Source organism: Pantherophis guttatus, chromosome 10, assembly GCF_059756535.1.
Source record: "Pantherophis guttatus breed Tessera chromosome 10, ASM5975653v1, whole genome shotgun sequence".
Taxonomy (NCBI): domain Eukaryota; kingdom Metazoa; phylum Chordata; class Lepidosauria; order Squamata; family Colubridae; genus Pantherophis; species Pantherophis guttatus.
The window spans coordinates 12,246,013-12,267,379 of NC_142072.1; the positions used below are offsets into that span (position 1 = coordinate 12,246,013).

General features: G+C 41.5%; 1 protein-coding gene across 2 annotated transcripts in view; it reads right to left on the reverse strand.

Annotated features, from left to right (window-relative positions):
• HIVEP3 (HIVEP zinc finger 3) overlaps nucleotides 1–21,367 on the reverse strand; it is a 214,029-nt gene that overhangs the window by 21,270 nt on the left and 171,392 nt on the right. For both annotated transcript variants that reach the window (XM_087876606.1, XM_034413722.3), the window contains exon 6: nucleotides 19,185–19,333. In XM_087876606.1, the coding sequence (XP_087732732.1) occupies nucleotides 19,185–19,333 (149 nt within the window). The remainder of the gene's footprint in view (nucleotides 1–19,184; nucleotides 19,334–21,367) is intronic.

Consider the following 21,367-nt stretch of genomic DNA (forward strand, 5'->3'; position numbering starts at 1 on the left):
GAAGAGTTTCCTTCTTTTTCCAATTCAAGGAAGCCAATGTTAGACAAGGAAGGCAGAAGGTCCCCCGCATATCCCATGCAGTTCATGTTAGGAAGATTACATTTTTTTATTTATTAGTTCAATTTATATGCCGCCTTTCTCCAGAGACTCAGGGCGGCTACATTAGCAAGAAGAGAACCATGAGTGGTATCCTAACTCCTCAGAGGAACCAAACGATTAAACACATTTAATAAAACAAGGGACTTCACTTTCCTGACAGTTTACAGAGATGAGGGGTCCTTGATGCTCTCTGAGCTGGCTTGTTTTCTTGCAGATGTTTCGTTATCCCAAACTAGGTAATCTCACCACTAGCGTTGATGATATTACCTAATTTGGGTCATGAAACGTCTACAAGAAAACAAGCCAGCTCAGAGAGCATCAAGGACCCCTGATTTCAACCCTGAGCTGCAAATATTCCCCTTTAATGTACAGAGAGTTCCATGCAAGGAAGGGATTTCCATGCCCGTCATACTAAGCTCAGATCTTCAGCCTTGTTTAATTAACAAGCACCCTCTTCCCAAACAAACAAACCCCTGAAATTTCTAATCATCTTCAGCCATGTGTCTCATGAATGCCTTTTACCGAAATCTAAACATTACAGAAAAAAGTTTGTGAATTGAAACCCTGTGGCCAGAAATTCATGTGGAACATGTCAGGGAAAGATATCCCCACTTTTAAACATTGTTAGCTTTTGGCTTAGCCTAGTAATAGGAGCTTCTCTTTCTCACTAGAGCAGTGGTCCCCAAACCTGGCAGCTTTAAGACTTGTGGACGTCAAGGAATAATAGCTTGGGAATCTGGGTCTGAAACATTCAAAGGTTTAAAAAAAATAACTCGGAAAGGGTCTAAAAGAGGAAAGTGAGAAAACTGAACAGAAGCTGAGCAATTCTATGGGCTAGTAATCTCAAGCATGCTCTACAGAGAAAGAAAGTAAAGAGAAATATCAGTTTTTAGTTTAATCGTAGTTCATTTACAACAAAAGATAATAAATCAGCGGGAAAGGCCAAGGATAAATCGAATATGTTGGAAAAATATTAGTAAAAGCCAGTTAACACTAATACATTTCAAGGAAGTCCAAGAACTGATGTGCCTACATACAGTACATCTACTAAATAATTCACTGAACAAGAACTTTTATATAATATACACCTGTACAACAGGGGTGGGTTCTACTTACCTTTACTACCGGTTCGCAACAGAAGTGCGTGCGCACTTCTCACTTTATTCTGCACTTCTGTACATGCACAGATTGTCCATGATGATGTCAGGTGTGCAGAGCCTCCCGCCACTTTTACTACCGGTTCGCAAGAACCGGACCGAACCGGGAACAACCCACCACTGCTGTACAAGAGGGAGGGAGGGAGAGCCAGAAACATCAAGAACCCTAGAATCAGGGGTGAAATTCAGCTGGTTCTATCCGGCTCTGGCAAACTGGTAGCGGCGGCTGTAGGAGGCTCCGCCCACCCACCCAGATGACATGACATCCCTTTTTTTTCGACTATTTCAGCCTCTGCGCATGCACAGGATACACACATTTGGGAACCGGCAGGGAAGGTAAGTGAATTTCACCCCTGCCTAGAATCCTATCTCTTAATTGTTCATTGCAACGCTGGAAAATGTTAATCTCTTTGAAGCAAAGCAAAAAAGAAGAAATGAAAGAGTCCTAACACCCCTCACTCTCTACCCAAGAATAAAATTGCAATAGGTATTTTTTTTTTGGTCATCAGAAAGAGATGTGGTTGGAAGCCACATCTTGCTTCTGTGGGCCAGCCACAGAAGGCATTCCAATAATGCAGAAAGCCATAGAGCAAGCACATGCCGCTTGTTCATTTTGACAAAACGAAGCAAGCAAGCTTTTGTTTTTTTCTAATTATCTTCTTAGTTTCTTCCCCTTCTCCCCTCCCCCCCCTTTTTTTCTTTATGTCATTTTACTGCTTTCCGTTTTTCTTCTGTATATAGTTTGGATAATTTAGACTGAAGCTTGTAGGCGCTCCATGGTTACAATGGCTACTGTTCACATAAAAGTCAGTAAAACTATCATTCGTCGGGCCCTAAAAACTCATCTCTTTCAGTTAGCCGGTCTCTCTTGATTTTATGATTTTATGGTTGATTTTAAATTTTGATATGGATTTTAAATTGATAAATTTTAAACTATGGGCCAAATTTAATTATTTTAAATCTATTTTTAATCGTACTTTATGTGTAAATGTTTTATTTTGGCTGTTCACCGCCCTGAGTCCGAAAGGAGAAGGGCGGTATAGAAATTTGAATAATAAATAAATAAATAAATAAATAAATAAAATTAAAAAACAAACAAAACCACAGATCCTGGGAAATCAAGGAACCCCAAAGGTTGACACCCTCATTTGCACCCAGTGGTGAAATGTAAAATTTGTTACTACCGGTTCTGTGGGTGTGGCTTGGTGGTGGTGGTGGTGGGTAATATGACTGAGTGGGCGTGGCCAACTTTTTATTTTTTTTTACTTTTAAAACCATTTTTTCTACAACCTCTTCAGCTGAAGAGGTGGTAAAAAAAATGCTTTTAAAAGCCTTTGACGATCCCAGCTGACTTGCCTGATCTGCAGAGGCTTTGTTTTTACTTTTAAAAGCATTTTTTCAGCCGAAGAGGTTGTAGGAAAAATGCTTTTAAAAATAAAATAAAAAGCCTCTGATAATTGTGTGGTTCAGCTGGGCATGGGGGTGGGGAGGGATTTTTGGTACCGGTTCTCTGAACCACCCGCCACCATCGCTGCCGGATTGGGCAATCCGGTCCGAACCGGGAGCACCCCCATTCCATTGCATAGCTATACTGTTGCACAGCTATATGTCAGACAGAGTGAACTGGACCTGATTATTTTTGCTAATGCAGACAATTTTTCTGGAGTAGCTATTAGCTCCAAAAAAAGGCGGGGGAGAGAAAGGAAATGGACTGCTGGGCAGGTTGGCTAACTCCAATGAAAAAGGCGTATTATTACTCTTTGCTGTCAGGTTCAGGTTAAAAATCCAAAGGAAAAGAATGTCACAATAGCCCCAATATTGACAACACTGACCGATCGAGTGGATTCCTGCAAAGCCACTCACTCATTCAAGTAGCTGATTTGAGAAATGAGGTCTACAAATATTGTACCTTTGCTTTTCCCCTATTTAAAACAAGGTGGGCCTAGAGAATCCCCCACACCCAACTTTTCACCGGGTTTTCCTTAGATCCAGCCATTCTCAAGCTATCGTTCTCCAAGGCAATTGCAAAGAAGTCATACACATGAAGACTGGGAACCCAGTCAGGGTCAGGGAATTTTGCCAAACTGTCTGTTCCCAGATGCTGCATTACACCCACATGCAAGATTGGAGCCACAAACAGCTGGGAAACTTGACAAAACAGGAAAGGAATCCCTTCCAGACCTTAAATACACACCAAAAGGACAGGGTTGCTGAATGAGCATTGAGAAAAGAATGATTCCCAGGTTAGTTATGGGGGGTGGGGAGAGGGGGAGGACATCTTTGGGGGGTCTGGCCAGCTCTCTATCCAAATCCTACTGGGGCTATGAAATTGTCTTTTGGAAGCTTGCCTACTGAGCAATGGAAAACGGGAGCCGAGAGCAAAGCAATGAAAAGAAATGGTTTCTCACAAAGAAGCAACAGATTTCAAAGAATTTGGCCCAAGAGAACTTGCCTGTTGGAGATATATCTCCTCCTCCTCCTCCTCCTCCTCCATCATCATCTCTTCCTCCACCACCATCATCATCATCTCCTCCATCATCATCATCTCCTCCTCCTCCTCCAAAATCAACATCATCTCCTCCTCCATCATCATCTCCTCCTCCTACTCCAAAATCATCATCATCTCCACCTCCAACCAAATTATCATCATCTCCTCCTCCTCCATCATCATCTCCTACTACTACTCCAAAATCATCTCCTCCTCCTCCAAAATTATCATCATCCCCTCCTCTTCCATCATCATCATCTCCTCCTCCTCCATCATCTCCTCCTCCTCTTCCATCATCTCCTCCTCCTCCTCCATCATCTCCTCCTACTACTCCAAAATCATCATCTCCTCCTACTACTCCAAAATCATCATCTCCTCCTCCTATTCCAAAATCATCATCTCCTCCTCCTCCATCATCATCTCCTCCTCCTCCATCATCTCCTCCTCCTACTCCAAAATCATCATCTCCTCCTCCTACTCCAAAATCGTCATCATTTCCTCCTCCTCCTCCATCATCATCATCTCCTCCTCCTTCATCTCCTCCTTCACCATCATCATCTCCTCCTCCTCCTCCTCCAAAATCAACATCATCTCCTCCTCCATCATCATCTCCTCCTCCATCATCACCTCCTCCTCCTCCATTATCATCATCATCATCTCCTCCTCCTATTCCTACTCCAAAATCATCATCTCCTCCTCCATCATTATCACCTCCTCCTCCTCCTCCATCATCACCTCCTTCTCCTCCTCCTCATCTCCTCCTCCTCCTCCTCCTTCTCCTCCAAAACTGACATGAAAGTGTTCCTTGTCCCAACTTGATATATTCACAACAATCTTGCAAAATAAATTAGGTCAAAAACGCATAGATGTGGTCCTTATGGCATTTTATGCATCAAGTGATAACCTCTGATTTGCCCAAAGCTTTAAATGCAGTAAACAAAATCTGGTCCTTCTATTGTTGTTTGTCCAATGCTGGGAAATTTGAACTGCTAGGATTTCCCCCTATCAAACAAGACTGTCTGCATTATTCTTCTGCTTAAACTATTTTTAACCTAAGAATGCTTTGTATTGCTTAATGTCAGTATACGTAATAGTGACAGGGAACTTATTAAGAGTAAAATGAATAATAAAAGATGAAGGAGGAGATGTTTTATAGTTGAGTTTAATTTCTGGAGATTATGAAGGTAGGTTGCGATTTCTTTCAGCTCGATGAGTTTTCCAACTTTTCAGTCTAGCTCACCATGCCATCAGAATTCTCTGGGCATGTATTATCCATGTACTAACCCAGCGTGACCCTGACTATGGAGATTCTCAATCATCCAGATCATGATTGTCCCAAAGGTCCTTTTTCAAAAGGCAACTGGGTTTTGTTTTTCTTTGAAGACATTTCGCTTCTCATCCAAGAAGCTTCTTCAGTTCTTCAGTCAGAACCAAAGAAGCTTCTTGGATGAGAAGCGAAGCGTCTTCAAGGAAAAACAAAATCCAGTTGCCTTTTGGAAAAAAAACACCTTTGGGACAGGCCTGACCCTGTTTAACTCTTGAGCTCAAGTGATGTTGGTCAGATGCTGCCACCTGTTGAGCCATAAACAGATTAAATCATAACAAATGCCAAATCAAGAAGAAAAAGAAAACTCATCTGAAATGCATCTATAAAGAACATTTCCTTTCTGAATAGGTCAATGAAGGTTCTCAGCCATCCAGGTAGAGTTGTCTGAAAATGGGAGTCATGGCAACTGGAACTTATTTTTGTTAATTTGAGATGTTTGGCGACTCATCCAAGCAGCTTCCCTCAGTCTGAGCAAGTTGGTTAAGCAGACTCGTCGCAATGGACCAAGCTCAGGGTTTCTTCCCCCAAAATGTGCGGCAATTTTCAGATTTCATTCTGAACTGAATTTAGGAGAAGTTGGTCGGTGTCTCTGCTGCTTCCAGATGCCCTCAAATGTAGGCAGTGGTGCAGCAGTGGGTTTCACATTTTGTTACCACCGGTTAGCCCCATGCGCGCATGCTCACTTTGTGTGCGTGCGCACCTTCTACGCATGTGCCTGGCCTTCCGTGCATGTGCTTTGCTTATGCACGTGCCTTCTGCACAGAAGTGGGTTTCAGCAGGTTCTGACCAGTTCTGGAGAACCGGTAGTGGAAATTCTGAGTAGTTCGGAGAACCAGTAAATACCGCCTCTGACTGGCCCTGCCCCCATCTATTCTCTGCCTCCCGAATCCCAACTGATTGGGAGGAAATGGGGATTTTGCAGTATCCTTCCCCTGGAGTGGGGTGGGAATGGAGATTTTGCAGTATCCTTCCCCTGGAGTGGAGCGGGAATGGAGATTTTGCAGTATCCTTCCCCTGGAGTGGGGCGGGAATGGAGATTTTGCAGTATCCTTCCCCTGGAGTGGGGCGGGAATGGAGATTTTACAGTATCCTTCCCCTGCCACGCCCACAAAGGCATGCCACGCCCACCAAGCCACACCCAAAGAACCGGTAGTAAAAAAAATTGAAATCCATCACTGACCTGGCCTCAAAAACGTATCTAAATAGGACAGCATAGAGCCGGGGCTGGTGGGAGGCACCCGTGATTTCTGCTACGGGTTCGGGTAAATTGGTCCGAACCGGCTGAATACCACCTCTGGCAGTGGGGATGATAAAGCAAATCCAAGGTGAGCATGGTAGTAAAATAGAAAGCCAGGTTGTTTCCAGAATCTCAGAGAAAAATGCATAACAGATGAAGTGTCTTATGAAAACGCATACACCAGTACAAAAGACTGCTAGCTTTCTTCCAAATCTTTTTTTTAAATTATTTTTTACATCCTATAATGAAAAGCTGTTGTCAGAAGGGATTTGCCTTGACAGAACCATCTGCATTTTAGATAGAAACCATACCAATGAACCTCTTGGATTGCACTCCAGATTTATCATCCGGATGTGACCCTTTGTGTTAACTGTTTTTCAGCAGCTCTGATGACCCAGGCCCAAAGAAGTGTGGTTGCACAGAGCTGACTAATTGCATAATCCTAACATTTTTGATCTGGCAGAGATAGACAAGTAGCTGTCACCCACAAGAACAGGAATGCTTGGGAATTAGCCGATATTTTACCATTGTTGCTAAGACACAAGATGTTACATAACGTCACCCAGGGGGGAAAAAAACCCAAACTCCAGCAGTTGCCACATCTCTCTTCTTCCCACTGAGACAACATTTGAGCATTTTGCATCAAATAACAAGCGAATGGCTCAGAAACTCATTTCTGAGTATTTCTAACAAACAAACTGCCTCTCAACTCAACAGTATTAGAAGCCACGCTCAACCAGGGCATAGCAATAGCACTTCAGATTTACATACCGCTTCACAGTACTTTATACCCCTCTGAGCGGTTTACAGAGTCAGCATATTGCCCCTAACAACCTGGGTCCTCATTTTAATGACCTTAGAAGGATGGAAGGCTGAGTCAATCTTGAGCTGATGAGGATCGAACTCCTGGCAGTGGGCAAAATTAGCCTGCAGTACTGCATTCTAACCACTGCGCTACCACGCTCATTGAGCAAGCATAGAAGGTCAATGGCTACCAATCTGCCTTCCATTGAGGACCTGTATACTGCACGAGTCAAAAAGAGGGCTGTGAAAGTATTTACAGATCCCTCGCATCCTGGACATAAATTGTTTCAACTCCTACCCTCAAAACAACACTATAGAGCACTGCACACCAGAACAACTAGACACAAGGACAGTTTTTCCCCCAATGCCATCACTCTGCTAAACAAATAATTCCCTCAACACTGTCAAACTATTCACTACTATTACTATTAATCTTCTCATCATTCCTATTACCCATCTCCTCCCACTTATGACGGTATGACTATGACTGATTGTTGCTTGTATCCTTACCATTTATATTGATACTGTTTCCTGATTGCTTATTTGTACCCTATGACTATCATTAAGGGTTGTACCTTATGATTCTTGACGAATGTATCTTTTCTTTTATGTACACTGAGAGCATATGCACCAAGACAAATTCTTTGTGTGCCCAATCAAACTTGGCCAATAAAAAATTCTATTCTATTCTATTCTATTCTAATTACAGCAGGAATTTGGTTAATTTGTAATTATTACCCGTTAAATACGGTTGCTATGTAAGCCAGGTGTGTGGAAAGCAATTAGGGGTTAACAATGTTAATGTTTTGTTAAACTATATCACCCAAATTTGAAGCATTTTAGTCTAAGAAGAACCAGATACATCATGAATGGACAGCTGCAAAAAAAATGGTGATTATGTACTCCTGGAAAAATGCTGGTCTCCCAGACTCTAAAAATTCATTTAACATCTGTCAGCTCTCAGCCGTAGAATTAGCTTTGTACCAAAGAAAAGACTAGGCTAGACAATACAATTCCATGTGGTTTAAGTTTGATTCATTCTTTAAAATGGAATCATAATGATGAAATATAAGAAAATTGTATTATTTTAATAGCCTGAGAAGGAATGGATGGATGATTGGATAGGTGAAATATGTATTCTGTCTTAATGGCCTTTTAAATATTTAGGATTAGAAATAAAGTAGTTTTATGGGTTTTTAGTTTAGGAGTTTTTAGTTTAGTTCAGGTTTTTTTAAGATTTTCTTTTGGTTGTGGAGTTTTTAAACATTTGTTTCCTATCCCTCACCTTTTGTGTATTTCAGATAGGATTTTTTTTTTTACTTTGCATTTTTTAAATATAATAGATTTCTTTTTTTAAGTGTACCATCTTTCCAAATATTTTAAATGGGACAGAGTCATATCCTCAGTAATTCAAATTCCCATTTGACATCTATGATTGTGTAGTTTTTCAGACTCAAGATTTTTGACTTTGGAATACCTTCAATTTCTTAGCCAAGACGAATGTGTATGTCAAGTTTCCAAAAACTACCCTAATTAATTCATGAGCCATGATCCAAACTTCAAAGGAAATATATTCATTTATTAGGAGCAACATTCCGGCAATACTCGGATGCAGTTAGGACTGATCCTACGTAGATTTACGTTCCCCTATGACCTTGTCTCTCCCCTCCTCTCTGGCCATGTCATAAATCACATTCTCCAATTAACCACTTTGGCTGTCTGTGAAACCTAACGCCCTTCTTCTGATTGCGCTCAGAAAGAATGTATGGAATTCACTTCAGTTCTCCCTCCCTCCTGCTCATGGCAACTTGAAAGCTTTGCAAGTTGACAGTGTATTTGTCTACAAACAAAAATAAGTATATTTAGCATAAAACACAGAAAATAAAAGAATCAAGACAAGAAGACCAGCCTGTCTTAAGCAGATCATCTATCGTAATTATACCCTAGGATTGTGATGGCGAACCTATGGCACGCATGCCACAGGTGACACACAGAGCCATATCAGTGGGCACGCAAGCTCAGCACCCGGCCAGCTGATTTTTGGGCCTTCTGGGCCCACTGGAAGTAGGGAAACAGGCCATTTCCAGCCTCCAGAGGGCCTCCAGGGGTGGGTGGGAAAGGCCGTTTTCCCTAGAAAGGCTCTGGAGCCTGGGGAGAGAGAGAAAAACGGGCCTACTGTGCCCACCGTGCCATCACGTGCCAGGAGCAGGGGGTCACGCACGCATGTGCAGGGTGCATAGAATTATGTATGGTCACATGTGCTCATGACTCCCCCTCCCCCCCCCCGCTCCTGGCACACGATGGCAAAAAGGTTAGCCATCACTGCCCTAGGAGGTTGGGGGTTATTATTTTATTATTTTCATTTTTTATTCTTTTTATTTCTTTTATATTGTGTATTCCACCTTGAGTTCCCACGTGCAAGTAGGTGACAATATAAATTGCCTGAATATATTAATTTCTAAATTTTCTAAATGAAAAAAGTAAATAAAATAAATTTCCTCATATCCTTTTTTCCCCCACTATCTAGTATAGTAAACCGAACGGCCCTTCTCATGCCCTTTTCCCAAAAGGTAAAATACATACAAGAAGCCTATTACAAACTGACAATATTTTAACAAATTAACAAAGTTGGAAGGGACCTTGGAGGTCTTCTAGTCCAACCCTCTGTTCAAGCAGGAAATCCAATACCATTTCCCTAACCCTAATCCTTCCCCCAAAATCCAGCCCTTGCTTATCAATGGAGACCGAGTGGAGCAAGTGGCCAGTTTAAGTTTCTGGGTGTTAACATAAAAGAGGACCTGCCCTGGGGCGCTCACATTGCAGCCCTGGTCAAAAGGGCCCAGCAGAGATTATACTACCTGAGACTTCTCAGGAAACAACAACTGAATGAAAAACTGCTGGTGACCTTCTACCTCTGCGCCATAGAGAGTATTTTAACTTACTGACCTGTGTATGGTTTCCCAATTGCACAGTGGCAGATAGGACAGCGCTCCAGAGGGTCAACGTCATTGCCCAGAGGATCATTGGTTGCCCTCTCCCCTCTTTGGAAGAGCTTTATAACTCCCGCTGCCTTAAGGAAGTTCAAAACTAAGAATGCACCTGTACCGTCTGAGATGAGAGCCATCTCATCCTGGGCACCCTTTTTTTGAACGATTACCTTCTGGCAGACTGTACAGGATAATAAAAACAAGGACAAATAGGCTGAAAAACAGCTTCTATCCCAGGGCAGTCACTATACTGAATTCTACGGTATAGTGCAATATCGGGCTTTCAATTTCAATTATATAGAATGTAAAGGATGTATGTTTGTGTTTTCATTTTTTATAGTTATAATGTACACTGAAGACAGCATTTAATTTCGTTGTACCATGTGCCATGACAATAAAGTAAACTAAACTAAACTAAACTAAAAGGTAAAATGTATTCTCTGCCAAGGAAGGAAACAACACCGTTTCCCAGTTAGCAATTCTTTTCTTCTTGTCCCATACAGTGTGTGGAATTGCACATCATACTAAGTCTTGCTTGTTTGTTAGATCAGCCAAAATAAGCAGGTTCACATACCTGCTGAGCGATAAATCATGATTTACAAAGGCTTGTCCAAAAGAAATCTAACAAACCACATTATTGCCTATGGTAGAGAAGTTAAACCCAGCAGTCATGATTTTCCACCAGCTGTGAAAGGAAGAAGTGGGAAGTCAAAGAAGCAGAACAATTAGAGCAGTGCTTCCTGAGTTCAACAAACTGCAGATGTGTGGACTTCAACTCCTAAATGCCTCCAGCCCGGAATGGGACTTTTCATCTCCTACCCTTGACTGTGCCTTCTTCTCCCCCAGTGTTTCTCCTCGGGCAATTCTCCTCTGACTTTTCTTCTCAGCTGACACGTCCCCACTCATTCGCCCTGGGCAATGGGCCATGGCCCTTCTGTCCCCACACACTTTGATGTGGCCAATTCACCGAAGGAGTATTCATCCTGGGTTTTTCGCTGCCCGGGACAGTTAGCCACCAACCAATTGGCTAGCTGCCAATAAATGGCTTTAGAAAAGCCAAACACTTGTTAGGAGAAGGAACAGGAGGGGGTGGAAACTCCCCTGTACCTGATCGTGCCTCCCTGATAAAGAACAAACTAACACTATCAGTACCGTACAAAGAAAATATCTATAAGATGGCATCTCCCACTGACATGGATCTCCAAAATGTTCCCCAATACATCTTCACTCTGCTGGAAATGCAAAGCACAAAAAGGGACATACTACCACATGTGGTGGTCATGTCCCAAAGCCAAACAATTCTGGAATAATATCAAAACCCAATTGGAACAAATAACAGCTCAAAAAGTACCACTAAGACCGGAAACATATTTATTAGGCATCTTTAAAGGTAATTATGATAGAGAAATAATATATTTGATCACACATATTTTGACTGCCTCAAGGATCACTTATGCACAAAATTGGAAGTTGGAAGAAGTCCCAACACAAGGTAGAATAATATCTAAAGTCATGGAATGTGCTGAGATGGACAGACTCACCAGGGAAATTCAAGGAAAGGAAGAATCTGACTACTACCTGGTTTGGCAAAGGTGGTATCAATGGTTAGAGGGAAAAAACAAAACCAAAAGAGGATCCTAAAAGAGTAAAACAAAATTCTGTACCAAATAAGATATAACAACGCATAATTAAATATTAAAAAATAATATCGTTATATAAGGCGAGAGGAAGGAATACATATCGAGGAATTTAGGTTATTGATGTCGGAGGAAATCAGACATTACATTTAGATGTTATTTATGTTATTAATGTCGTATTTGTCGCATTTGTATGTGTATGTGTATGTGTATTTTGTGTGTTTATATATGTAATAATAATAATAAAAAGAACGAACGGGAAGGGAAGAGCGAGGGGAGGAGCGGTAAGTATGCCAGCTTCATCCAAAGGGAAGGGGGGAGAGAGAGAGAAGGGAGACAAGAAGGGGGAAAAAAGGAAAGGAAGGAAGGAAGGAAGGAAGGAAGGAAGGAAGGAAGGAAGGAAGGAAGGAAGGAAGGAAGAGGGTGGGAAGGGAGAAAGAAAGAGAAAGACAAAAAGAGGGAAGGAAGGGAGAAAGAGGGAAGGGAAGGGAAAGTGAACAAGATAGGGAGAGAGAGAAAAAGGAGAGGAAGGAAGGACCACATACCCTGGCACTAGATGCAGCTTCAGAGGATGCTTTAAAACAGCCTGTCTGTCCACTGTTGAGCTTTCTGGAGTTGGATTTTATTTATTTGGAACTACCAAGGTTAGGCAACACTGACCTTGTTTTCTTGTTATTTGCTAAGAGCTGGTTCTTCTTCAAGGTTTTTTTTATAAAGCCTTATCCCTACTCCCAGACTTCTGAGATTCAAGCAGACTGTAGGTTCAGAATTCAATTCACTCTTTTAATATTATTATTACTGTAGTTGGTCACACTGCCAGCAGATATTTAGACTGGATTTGGCATTTTTATCCTCCTACCCAGTAATTTCTTATCAACAATTGTTAAAATCTGGAATGTTCTGATGCTTCTCTGTTTGAATTCTAAAGGCCAGAATATTTTGGCTTAGTTTTCTATTATATAGTTTATTTTGTGGTCCCACCAATTTTTGCTTGGAGTTGACCGGTATGTCTTGCAGCTATTCCAATGCACCACTTCTGCTACTTTGTCAAGCCGTTATTTGTAATCAGTATTTTAGCTGAATTCACTGTCACATGTGGAAAGTTTACAATAAATTTGCTTCTTTCCAGCTCTAGACAAACTATAATATTCTGTTAGACATATGAATAATGGTTTGCAAAGTTATGATTTGTTTCCCAGCTAAGACAGGGAATTTTACCTACCTGTTAAAACAGATATGCTCAGAAATGTCCCCTACCCAAATAAGCAAACAAACAATATAATTGAATTCATGACTTTTAGTGCAGAACAATTCAGGTATGTTCTGGGAATTAAAATATAATTTAAGTAGGTAGCTAGTTACAATAAGAAGCCAGATCATACAAGAAGCCAGTTACAAGCTGACAACATTTTAACAGAATAACAAAGTTGGAAGGGACCTTAGAGGTCTTCTAGTCCAACCCTCTGTTCAAGCAGGAAACCCTACACCATTTCAGACAAATGGTTATCCAACAACTTCTTTAAAACTTCCAGTGTTGGAGCATTCACAACTTCTGGAGGCAAGTCGTTCCACTGATTAATTGTTCTAACTGTCAGGAAATGTCTCCTTAGTTCTAGGTTGCTTCTCTCCTTGATTAATTTCCACCCATTGCTTCTTGTCCTGCCCTCAGGTGCTTTGGAGAGTAGCTTGACTCCCTCTTCTTTGTGGCAGGCCCTGAGATATTGGAACACTGCTATCAGGTCCTTCTTTTCATTAAACTAGACATACTCAATTCAATATTTTAAAGTATTATTCACAAACTTCCTGCTTCCAACTGCTCCTAATTGTGGCTACATGGAGGTGTTCACAATCCCCCTTTTTTTAAATGTGAAGCCCTTTTTTGTGGCCTCCATACATTCCTCTAATTACTACTATAGAAAACTAACGACATGAAGGTGGGAATATTTCTCAGTGGAGATTCCACCATTTGTAATGCAACTGATGTTGATTATACATGATCATCTCATTGTGTGACTTTGATGATCAGGGGTGGAATCAGTAGTGGGTTGCTCCCAGTTTGGGCCGGTTTGGGCGAGCCGGTAGTAGTGATGATGTGACATCAGTGAACCAGTTCTCTATGACTGTGAGCTGGGCCCTCTCGCCCGCCTCCGCGTTATACCTACCTTTATTTGTCGTTTTTTAGCTTAGCTGATAGGCATGGCAGAGTGGATTGCTGTGCCTCAGCTGGGCAGAAATCTAATGCGCTTTGTGACGATTGTGCGCAAAGCGCATGTGTGAAGAGAACCGGTGGTAACACTGGTTGGAACCTACCACTGGGTGGAATGCCTCAATGATGCCATCATATGAGAGGCTGATGTTCATATATTATGGAATGGTACATGCTCAGATGATTTGAAAAGGGGAAGTATGTATGGAATCAACAGATAAACACTACCCCTCACCATCACTAAAATCACTGTTCTTCTAACATTATTTAGGTCTGTGAGATTACCTAGATCCAGTATTTGTCACTACAGTTCTTTACACTATACATATTCTTCTCATAACTAAGAATCTTGGCTCAACTTGATCAAAGAAGAATGACGCAATAAGCTGCCTGATTGCTTCCATTTAATTCAGTTTAAGAAAAATATCCCCTCTATGCTTCGCTTGCCACGACAAGTCAGGATCGCTGCTTTATCTCTCAAACAAAATACAAAATTGGACAAAGATACCATTCTCAGCTGGTTTTTGTAGCAGAAGTTCTGATTCTAGTTCTTAAATCAGGATAAACTAAAAGAAATTTGACAGCTTGTTTAGATATGAAAGTCCACACAAGCACGAGTTTGGAATATGGGAGCAACTGGAAGAATCCATATTCATTGTAAGCTACAACTGTTGGATATCCTGACTTATTATGACATACAGACTCTTTTCCATGTCATTTAAATGAGTGAAGCAGTATCTCACACCATCTTATGCAGAAAATACAACCTTAAAAACAAAGCAATTGCACAGAATTTGAAACATCACTTTAAAAAAAAAAAAGCCATCTACAGGATCAATTTGGGTAAAAGCTCATAAATCATTGCTCATTTCTGTTTGTGTTGTGCCCTGCAGATTTGTATTGTCTGCTTATTTATGCTCAAGGCAACCTGCTCACTTTTCACCAATAGCAATGGGGGGGAAAAGGTAATAAAGCTATAAACTGAGCTTCTAATTTTATGTCTGTAGCTCCACATTTGGCTATTTTTATTAGGAACAGAAAGTTCTACCTAATCAAGTTGAAAAAAGAAAAAAAAAGAGAAGAGTGTTTAATTATACATATACCAATCTATGACTTTCTTAGCTGAGCCTATATTTACATACTTTTTAAAAAGCCCATCATATCAATGTGTCCTTCTAGATAAATAAATCTTGGGAAACATACAGACATCACATTTTATGTTTGGTCTTAAATAACCACAAAACTCCATCCACTGGCAATATTAAGACTTAACTCTGCAGTTTAGACTGTAAATTCATGGACAAAGGTGAACTCCTTTAAAAACTGCATAAGCAGATGCTAAGAAAAGGTCAACGCTGGCTAGTGAATAATATAAAGTAGAATAACATATTGAGCTACAATAGCATTTTTGTTAACCACCGTTATTAGATCAGCTTCAATAGCTGCTAAAGCCATCACCTTGACTACGAACACAATAACTAGATCTACATTGTCATAGTAAACCAAAAACCCACAACTGGTTTAGCAAGATATGAGAATCCTGCCACTGACAGAGAATAGTTTTCTATAAAGAAGAGCAGAAGGTGTAAAACAGTATCACTCAATATTAACTCAAAAGTGAGGAAACTGTGTTTCTCTAATCAACATTTCTCAGCCCTGGGAACTTTTAAGATGTGCAGACATCAACTCTCAGAATTCTGGCTGAGTGGAGAATTCTGAGAGTTGAAGTCTGTAGAGCTTAGAGTTGCTGAGGTTGAGAAACACTGCTCTAGACACTGTGAAACTCTCTCATTCCCATGATTCCTCACTATTGGGCAACCTTGCTGTGACTCTTGGGAGTTGTAGTTCAGTAAGATCCGGAAAGCCCCAGTTCTTTTACCACTGGGAATACCTTGCAGCTTTCATCCCTAAGTCAACCAGACTGGTTTTGCACTATTTCCTGAAGTTATTGTGGCTGTTGCTAATTCAGTATCTGAGATCAGAATGTCAGTATCCACTAGAGCAGTGATGGCAAACCTTTTTGGTGCTGAGTGCCCAAAACGCACATGCGTGCGCGTGAATGTGCATGCGTGCATGTGTACATCCCCAAAATGCAATGCGAGCACCCCCGTGCATGCACCCTGCCCACCCATGCCCATTTTTGGCTTCCAGGTTGGTGCAGGAGGCCTTCCAGGCCCAAAACGGGGTGCAGGGCACAGACACACGTATCCGCCCTGTCTCCCATGCATGTGTGGCAGAGACCGAAGGCCAGCTGGCTGGTGGGAGGCGTGCACACATGCACGGTGGAGCTGGGCTGGGGCGATGGCTGGCATGCCCGCAGAGAAGGCTCTGTGTGCCACTTGTGGCACCCGTGATGGTTTGCCATCACGGCACTAGAGGTTAAACTAGTTGGGGTTCTGATAAGAACCATCAGACAGTGGAGAACGAAAAGGAGAAAAATCCCTTCCATTTGATCTAATCTTTGACAAGGACTAAAACTTCTCTCTTCCGAGAATCCCAAACTTCAAACCAATGTTTTCACTTTGAAAGATTTCAAATTAAAAAATGCTTCATATCTCCCTTACTTTCTGCCTGATCAGAAACCCAAAGTGGAAATATGAGCAATTTTGGTGGCAAACTGCTACTGATACATTATGGCATCATTATAAGTTTGGGCTCATAATCTTGTATTGATGTCTGGAGCTTCGGCAGCTATATTAAATTTTTCAGGAGCAGTTCAGAGGTATCTCTTTGTATGCAAGTTAAACATCATGCAGCCACTGGAATAATCTTTTCTGAATGGTAAACTATCCACATCTGGGTAAGAAATCAGAAATAAAGCTTTCTGGATTTTATGGGAGAGGACAAGATCAAACTGTCAGAGGAAACAGCAAATGCAAACATATATACACCCTTACCCATAGAGAGAGAAAAAAATTCAGAACTAAACAAAAATAAACCCAATCAATTTAAAAAATCTTATGTGCTAATGTATTTTTTTCTTCCCTCATCTGCTATCAACTTTACAGCTATAATTAAAGGATAACCCCTTCTGGAAATCATAATCTCATGCAGGTCTGTATCCTAACCCTGTAGAAAACTCTAATTTATTAAGCATTATTGGTGGTCAAAGGTTTACAATAAAAGAACAATAAATTCCTCCTATGAGAGAGAAAAAGAGAGTAGGAAATACCTGTTACACATTGATATTAATGGTCTACACTTTTCAAAATACTTAATTGGTGAAATCTGAAAATCTAGGCAAACAGGCATGCACACTCATACAAGATATATATATATGCACATACACCCAAATACAAAATACATTTGCACGCAATGTCTATGGAGATTCTCAGTCATCTAGGTCCCAAAGGTGCTTTTTAAAAGGCAGCTGGACTTTCTTTCTTTGTTTTTTCTTGAAGACGTTTTGCTTCTCATCCAAGAAGCATCTTCAGTTCAGAACTAAAGAAGCTTCTTAGATGAGAAGCAAAATGACTTCAAGAAAAGCCCAGTTGCTTTTTGTCTGCACTCAGTTGGATCAAGTCACCTACCGCAGCGCTCATTCCAGACCTACACAGATAGTCTCTCCACAGGCTGAACAATCACCCAACTCTTCTAAGTATTTTGGGGAAGTAGGGGGGAGGGTTCTGGGTTTGAAAAATAATAGGGTTTGGCTGAACTGGCAAGAAGGTTTATAGACTTCCTAAAGGGCCCCCTGTTATTTTCTTTTTCCCATCATTTGAGCACCAACAGGTGCTCTCCATAGCTCCAATTATATGGCTGCAACAGATAAAATAATTAACATTAAAATTAAAGTAGGTTCCATTTCAACATTAAGCACCCCAATCTAGAGCATCAGATCTAAGCACAGGGGAAAAAAGAGCCTATATCTATGGAAAGAGGGCCACGGCTAGAAATTGGACTACAGGTAGTCTTCGACTTACAACAGTTCATTTAGTGCAGGGGTGGGTTCTAAATTTTTTTACTACTGGTTCTGTGGGCGTGGCTTATTTTGTGGGTATGGCTTGGAGGTCATGTGACTAGGTGGGCGTGGCTAGCTGGTCAGAGTCATTTCTGGAAGGTCCTCGCACTTACGACCAGTCCTCGCACTTACGACCCAGCTCATTTGTTTGCTTTTAACACTGATCAGCTGTAGGACGGCCCTTTGAAGCCCCGCGGCAAGAGTTTAAACAGTTTTTTTCCCTCTAGTCATCAGCTGGGACTCAGGAGGCAGCAATAGATTAGGGGTGGGACCAAATAAAAGGTAAGAATAACGTGGGGGGTGGGGGGGAGGGCGGGGGGGAGAACCAGTTTGGTGACGTCATATCGTCACCGCTACCGACTCGGCCGAACCGGACCAAACCAGGAGGAACCCACCACTGATTTAGTGACCATCCAAAGCTTACATCGGCATTGAAAGTGACGTATGACCGTTTTTCACACTTAAAGAGCGTTGCGGCATCTTCACAGCTCACAGGATCAACATTCAGATGGTTTGGCAACTGACTCATATTTATGACAGTTGCAGTGTCCCGGAGTCACGTGATCCTCTTTTGTGGCCCTCTGGCTAGCAAAGTCAATGGGGAAGCCAGATTCACTTAACAACGGTGTTACTGGCTTAACAACTGCAGCGATTGACTTAACCGCCGGGGCAAGAAAGGCCATAAAATCGGGCAAAACTCTGCTTAACAAATGTCTCGCTTAGCGCAACATAGATTTTGGGCTCCACTGTGGTCGTAAGTCAAGGACTATCTGTACTACATGTACAATATTATACACAGATGAGCAACAGACACATTTGCACAAGATTGTATGTACGTTATTTTGGACAGTCAGCCATAGGTGAAACTGAGGTGAGCCCTCGTGATCTATCTTTCTAAGCATCAAACTCTTATCCAACCTATTGAGATGCTTGAAACAACTCAACCCAACTCAAATCTTCCGGGAAAAAAAAAGTCAAATAATCCAGCTCCAATCAAGTCTTTTATTACTGCACGGGTAATATTTTAGAAAATGAGAAACATGTCTACTATCTATCTCTCTTGAAACATGAAGCTACTCACCTGGTTTATGAGTTGCTAGAGCCCAGGACCATAACGGTGATGACAGAAAGAGAGACGAAAGAGTAAAAACAACAACAACAACTAAGCCTAACTGGAGCTAATAAGGGACACCATGGCATTTTCCCCTACCAGTTGTTTTTAGAATCAAAGCTTCCCATCCATCAAACACTATGGAATATGAGAACAACATAAATACTCACCCTCCTTCAAAGATCTTGATCCTGGTTGGTTCTCCTCGCTTGGTTACAGGAATGTCATCTTCAGTTTTTCCTCTTTTATCCCTTTCCTTAATGGTTTGCATTGCATCTTTCTGGCCTTCATTAGGAAGGAGTGAGGAGGGCAGATGGACCTATCTCCCCAAAAAATCAAAGTAGTTTATTATTCTTTTTAAATAAAAAATGAAAAGGGGAGGGGGGATGGTTACTGATCACAAACATATTGCTTCAATCTCTTCCTGGGAAGTAAAGAGTGGACAGCTATTTCAGGCATGGACTGTACCAGTGGTGAAATCCAAATTTTTTTACTACCGGTTCTGTGGGGGTGGCTTGGTGGGCGTGATTTGGCTTGGTGGGTGTGGCAGGGGAAGGATACTGCAAAATCTCCATTCCCACCCCGCTCCAGGGGAAGGATAGTGCAAAATCCCCATTCCCTCCCCACTCCTGGGGGAAGGATATTGCAAAATCTCCATTCCCACCCCACTCCGGGGCCAGCCAGAGGTGGTTCTCCGAACTACTCACAATTTCTGCTACAGGTTCTCCAGAACCTGACAGAACCTGCTGGATTTCACCGCTAGGCTGCACTGAAATCAAATTTGGTACCTTCTCTTTTTAAGGTGACTTTAAATGTCTTAGTGTCTTTCAGTGAAACTGAAGTGCAATGAGTAGAGAATAGGTTGTGCCATAACTGCACTGTTGAGCTGTACTCCCAGGGTTCCAACCTTTGGTTACATTGTGGGCTGCTGTCAGTTGTGTTTCATCAATTTCTAAAGCAGGGGTTGGGAACCATGACACTTTTATGACTTGCGGACTTCAAGTCCCAGAATGCCTGAGCTCAGGAATTCTGGGAATTGAAGTCCACAAGTCCTAAAAGGGCCATGGTTCCCCACTCCTGTTGTAAAGGGACACGGGATGTCCATCTCTGCTAAAGGTTTTGGATGATCCATTCTGGAGCATAGAAATACCAATCATAAAATAAAATAAATAATAAAAAGGAAAAATCTAGTATTACTAGATGAGACAGGACAATTATTTATGTTTTGCCAAGAAGCAATGGTTGGAAACTAATCAAGGAGAGAAGCAACCTAGAACTAAGGAGAAATTTCCTGACAGTTAGAACAATTAATCAATGGAACAACTTGCTCCAGAGGTTGTGAATGTTCCAACACTGGAAATTTTTAAGAAGATGTTGGATCACCATTTGTCTGAAGTGGTGTAGGGTTTCCTGCCTAAGCAGGGGGTTGGAATAGAACAGGGCTCTCCAACCTTGGCAACTTTAAGACTTGTGGACTTCAACTCCCAGAATTCCTCAGCCAACAAAGCTGGCTGAGGAATTCTGGAAGTTGAAGTCCACAAGTCTTAAAAGTTGCCAAGGTTGGAGACCCCTGGACAAGAAGACCTCCAAGGTCCCTTCCAACTCTGTTTTCTGTTCTGTTCTGTTCTGCTCTGCTCTGCTCTGCTCTGCTCTGCTCTGCTCTGCTCTGCTCTGCTCTGCTCTGCTCTGCTCTGCTCTATTCTATTCTATTCTATTCTATTCTATTCTATTCTATTCTATTCTATTCTATTCTATTCTATTCTATTCTGTTCTATTTCTCAACCACATATAAAAGTAATTTGAAATCTCATGAACAACATTCCTGGAATTAATTACCCCTCATCTATGGATTTGGAACTAAATCCTCAGCAGCAGCGTATTCCAACTCCTAAGAATGGACAGAACCCAGTTATATGTTTTTTTAAATTGGATATGATTTCTCTATGGGAATAAAGGAGCAAGCTTGTCTCTCTTTTCAGAGCTTTCTTCCACGGGCCCTTAAAATCTACTTCAGAGGAACCCTCAGTCGCCAGAATGGATTTTGGAATTCTGCTAGGAATGAGAAGTGTTTTAGGTGAGGAAGGCACATGGGAGCGCAAAGTCCCATTGTGCTACCAAAAAGTCTGGTGGTGATGCTCCATTCCATCCATTATCATATAATCAGCCAATGAGAAGACAAAAAAAAGAAGAACAAACATGCAAACTGTGCCAAGGAATCTCAGTTTGATAATTGTTTTAACAGGATGGAGGAGGAAGGAGGTTATATGTGACTGGAACTACTTTCCAAAAACACGAATCTGGTTTTCATCTAATTTTTTTTTTTTTTTAAAGTCTGCTTTCAAGTTAAGCAGTC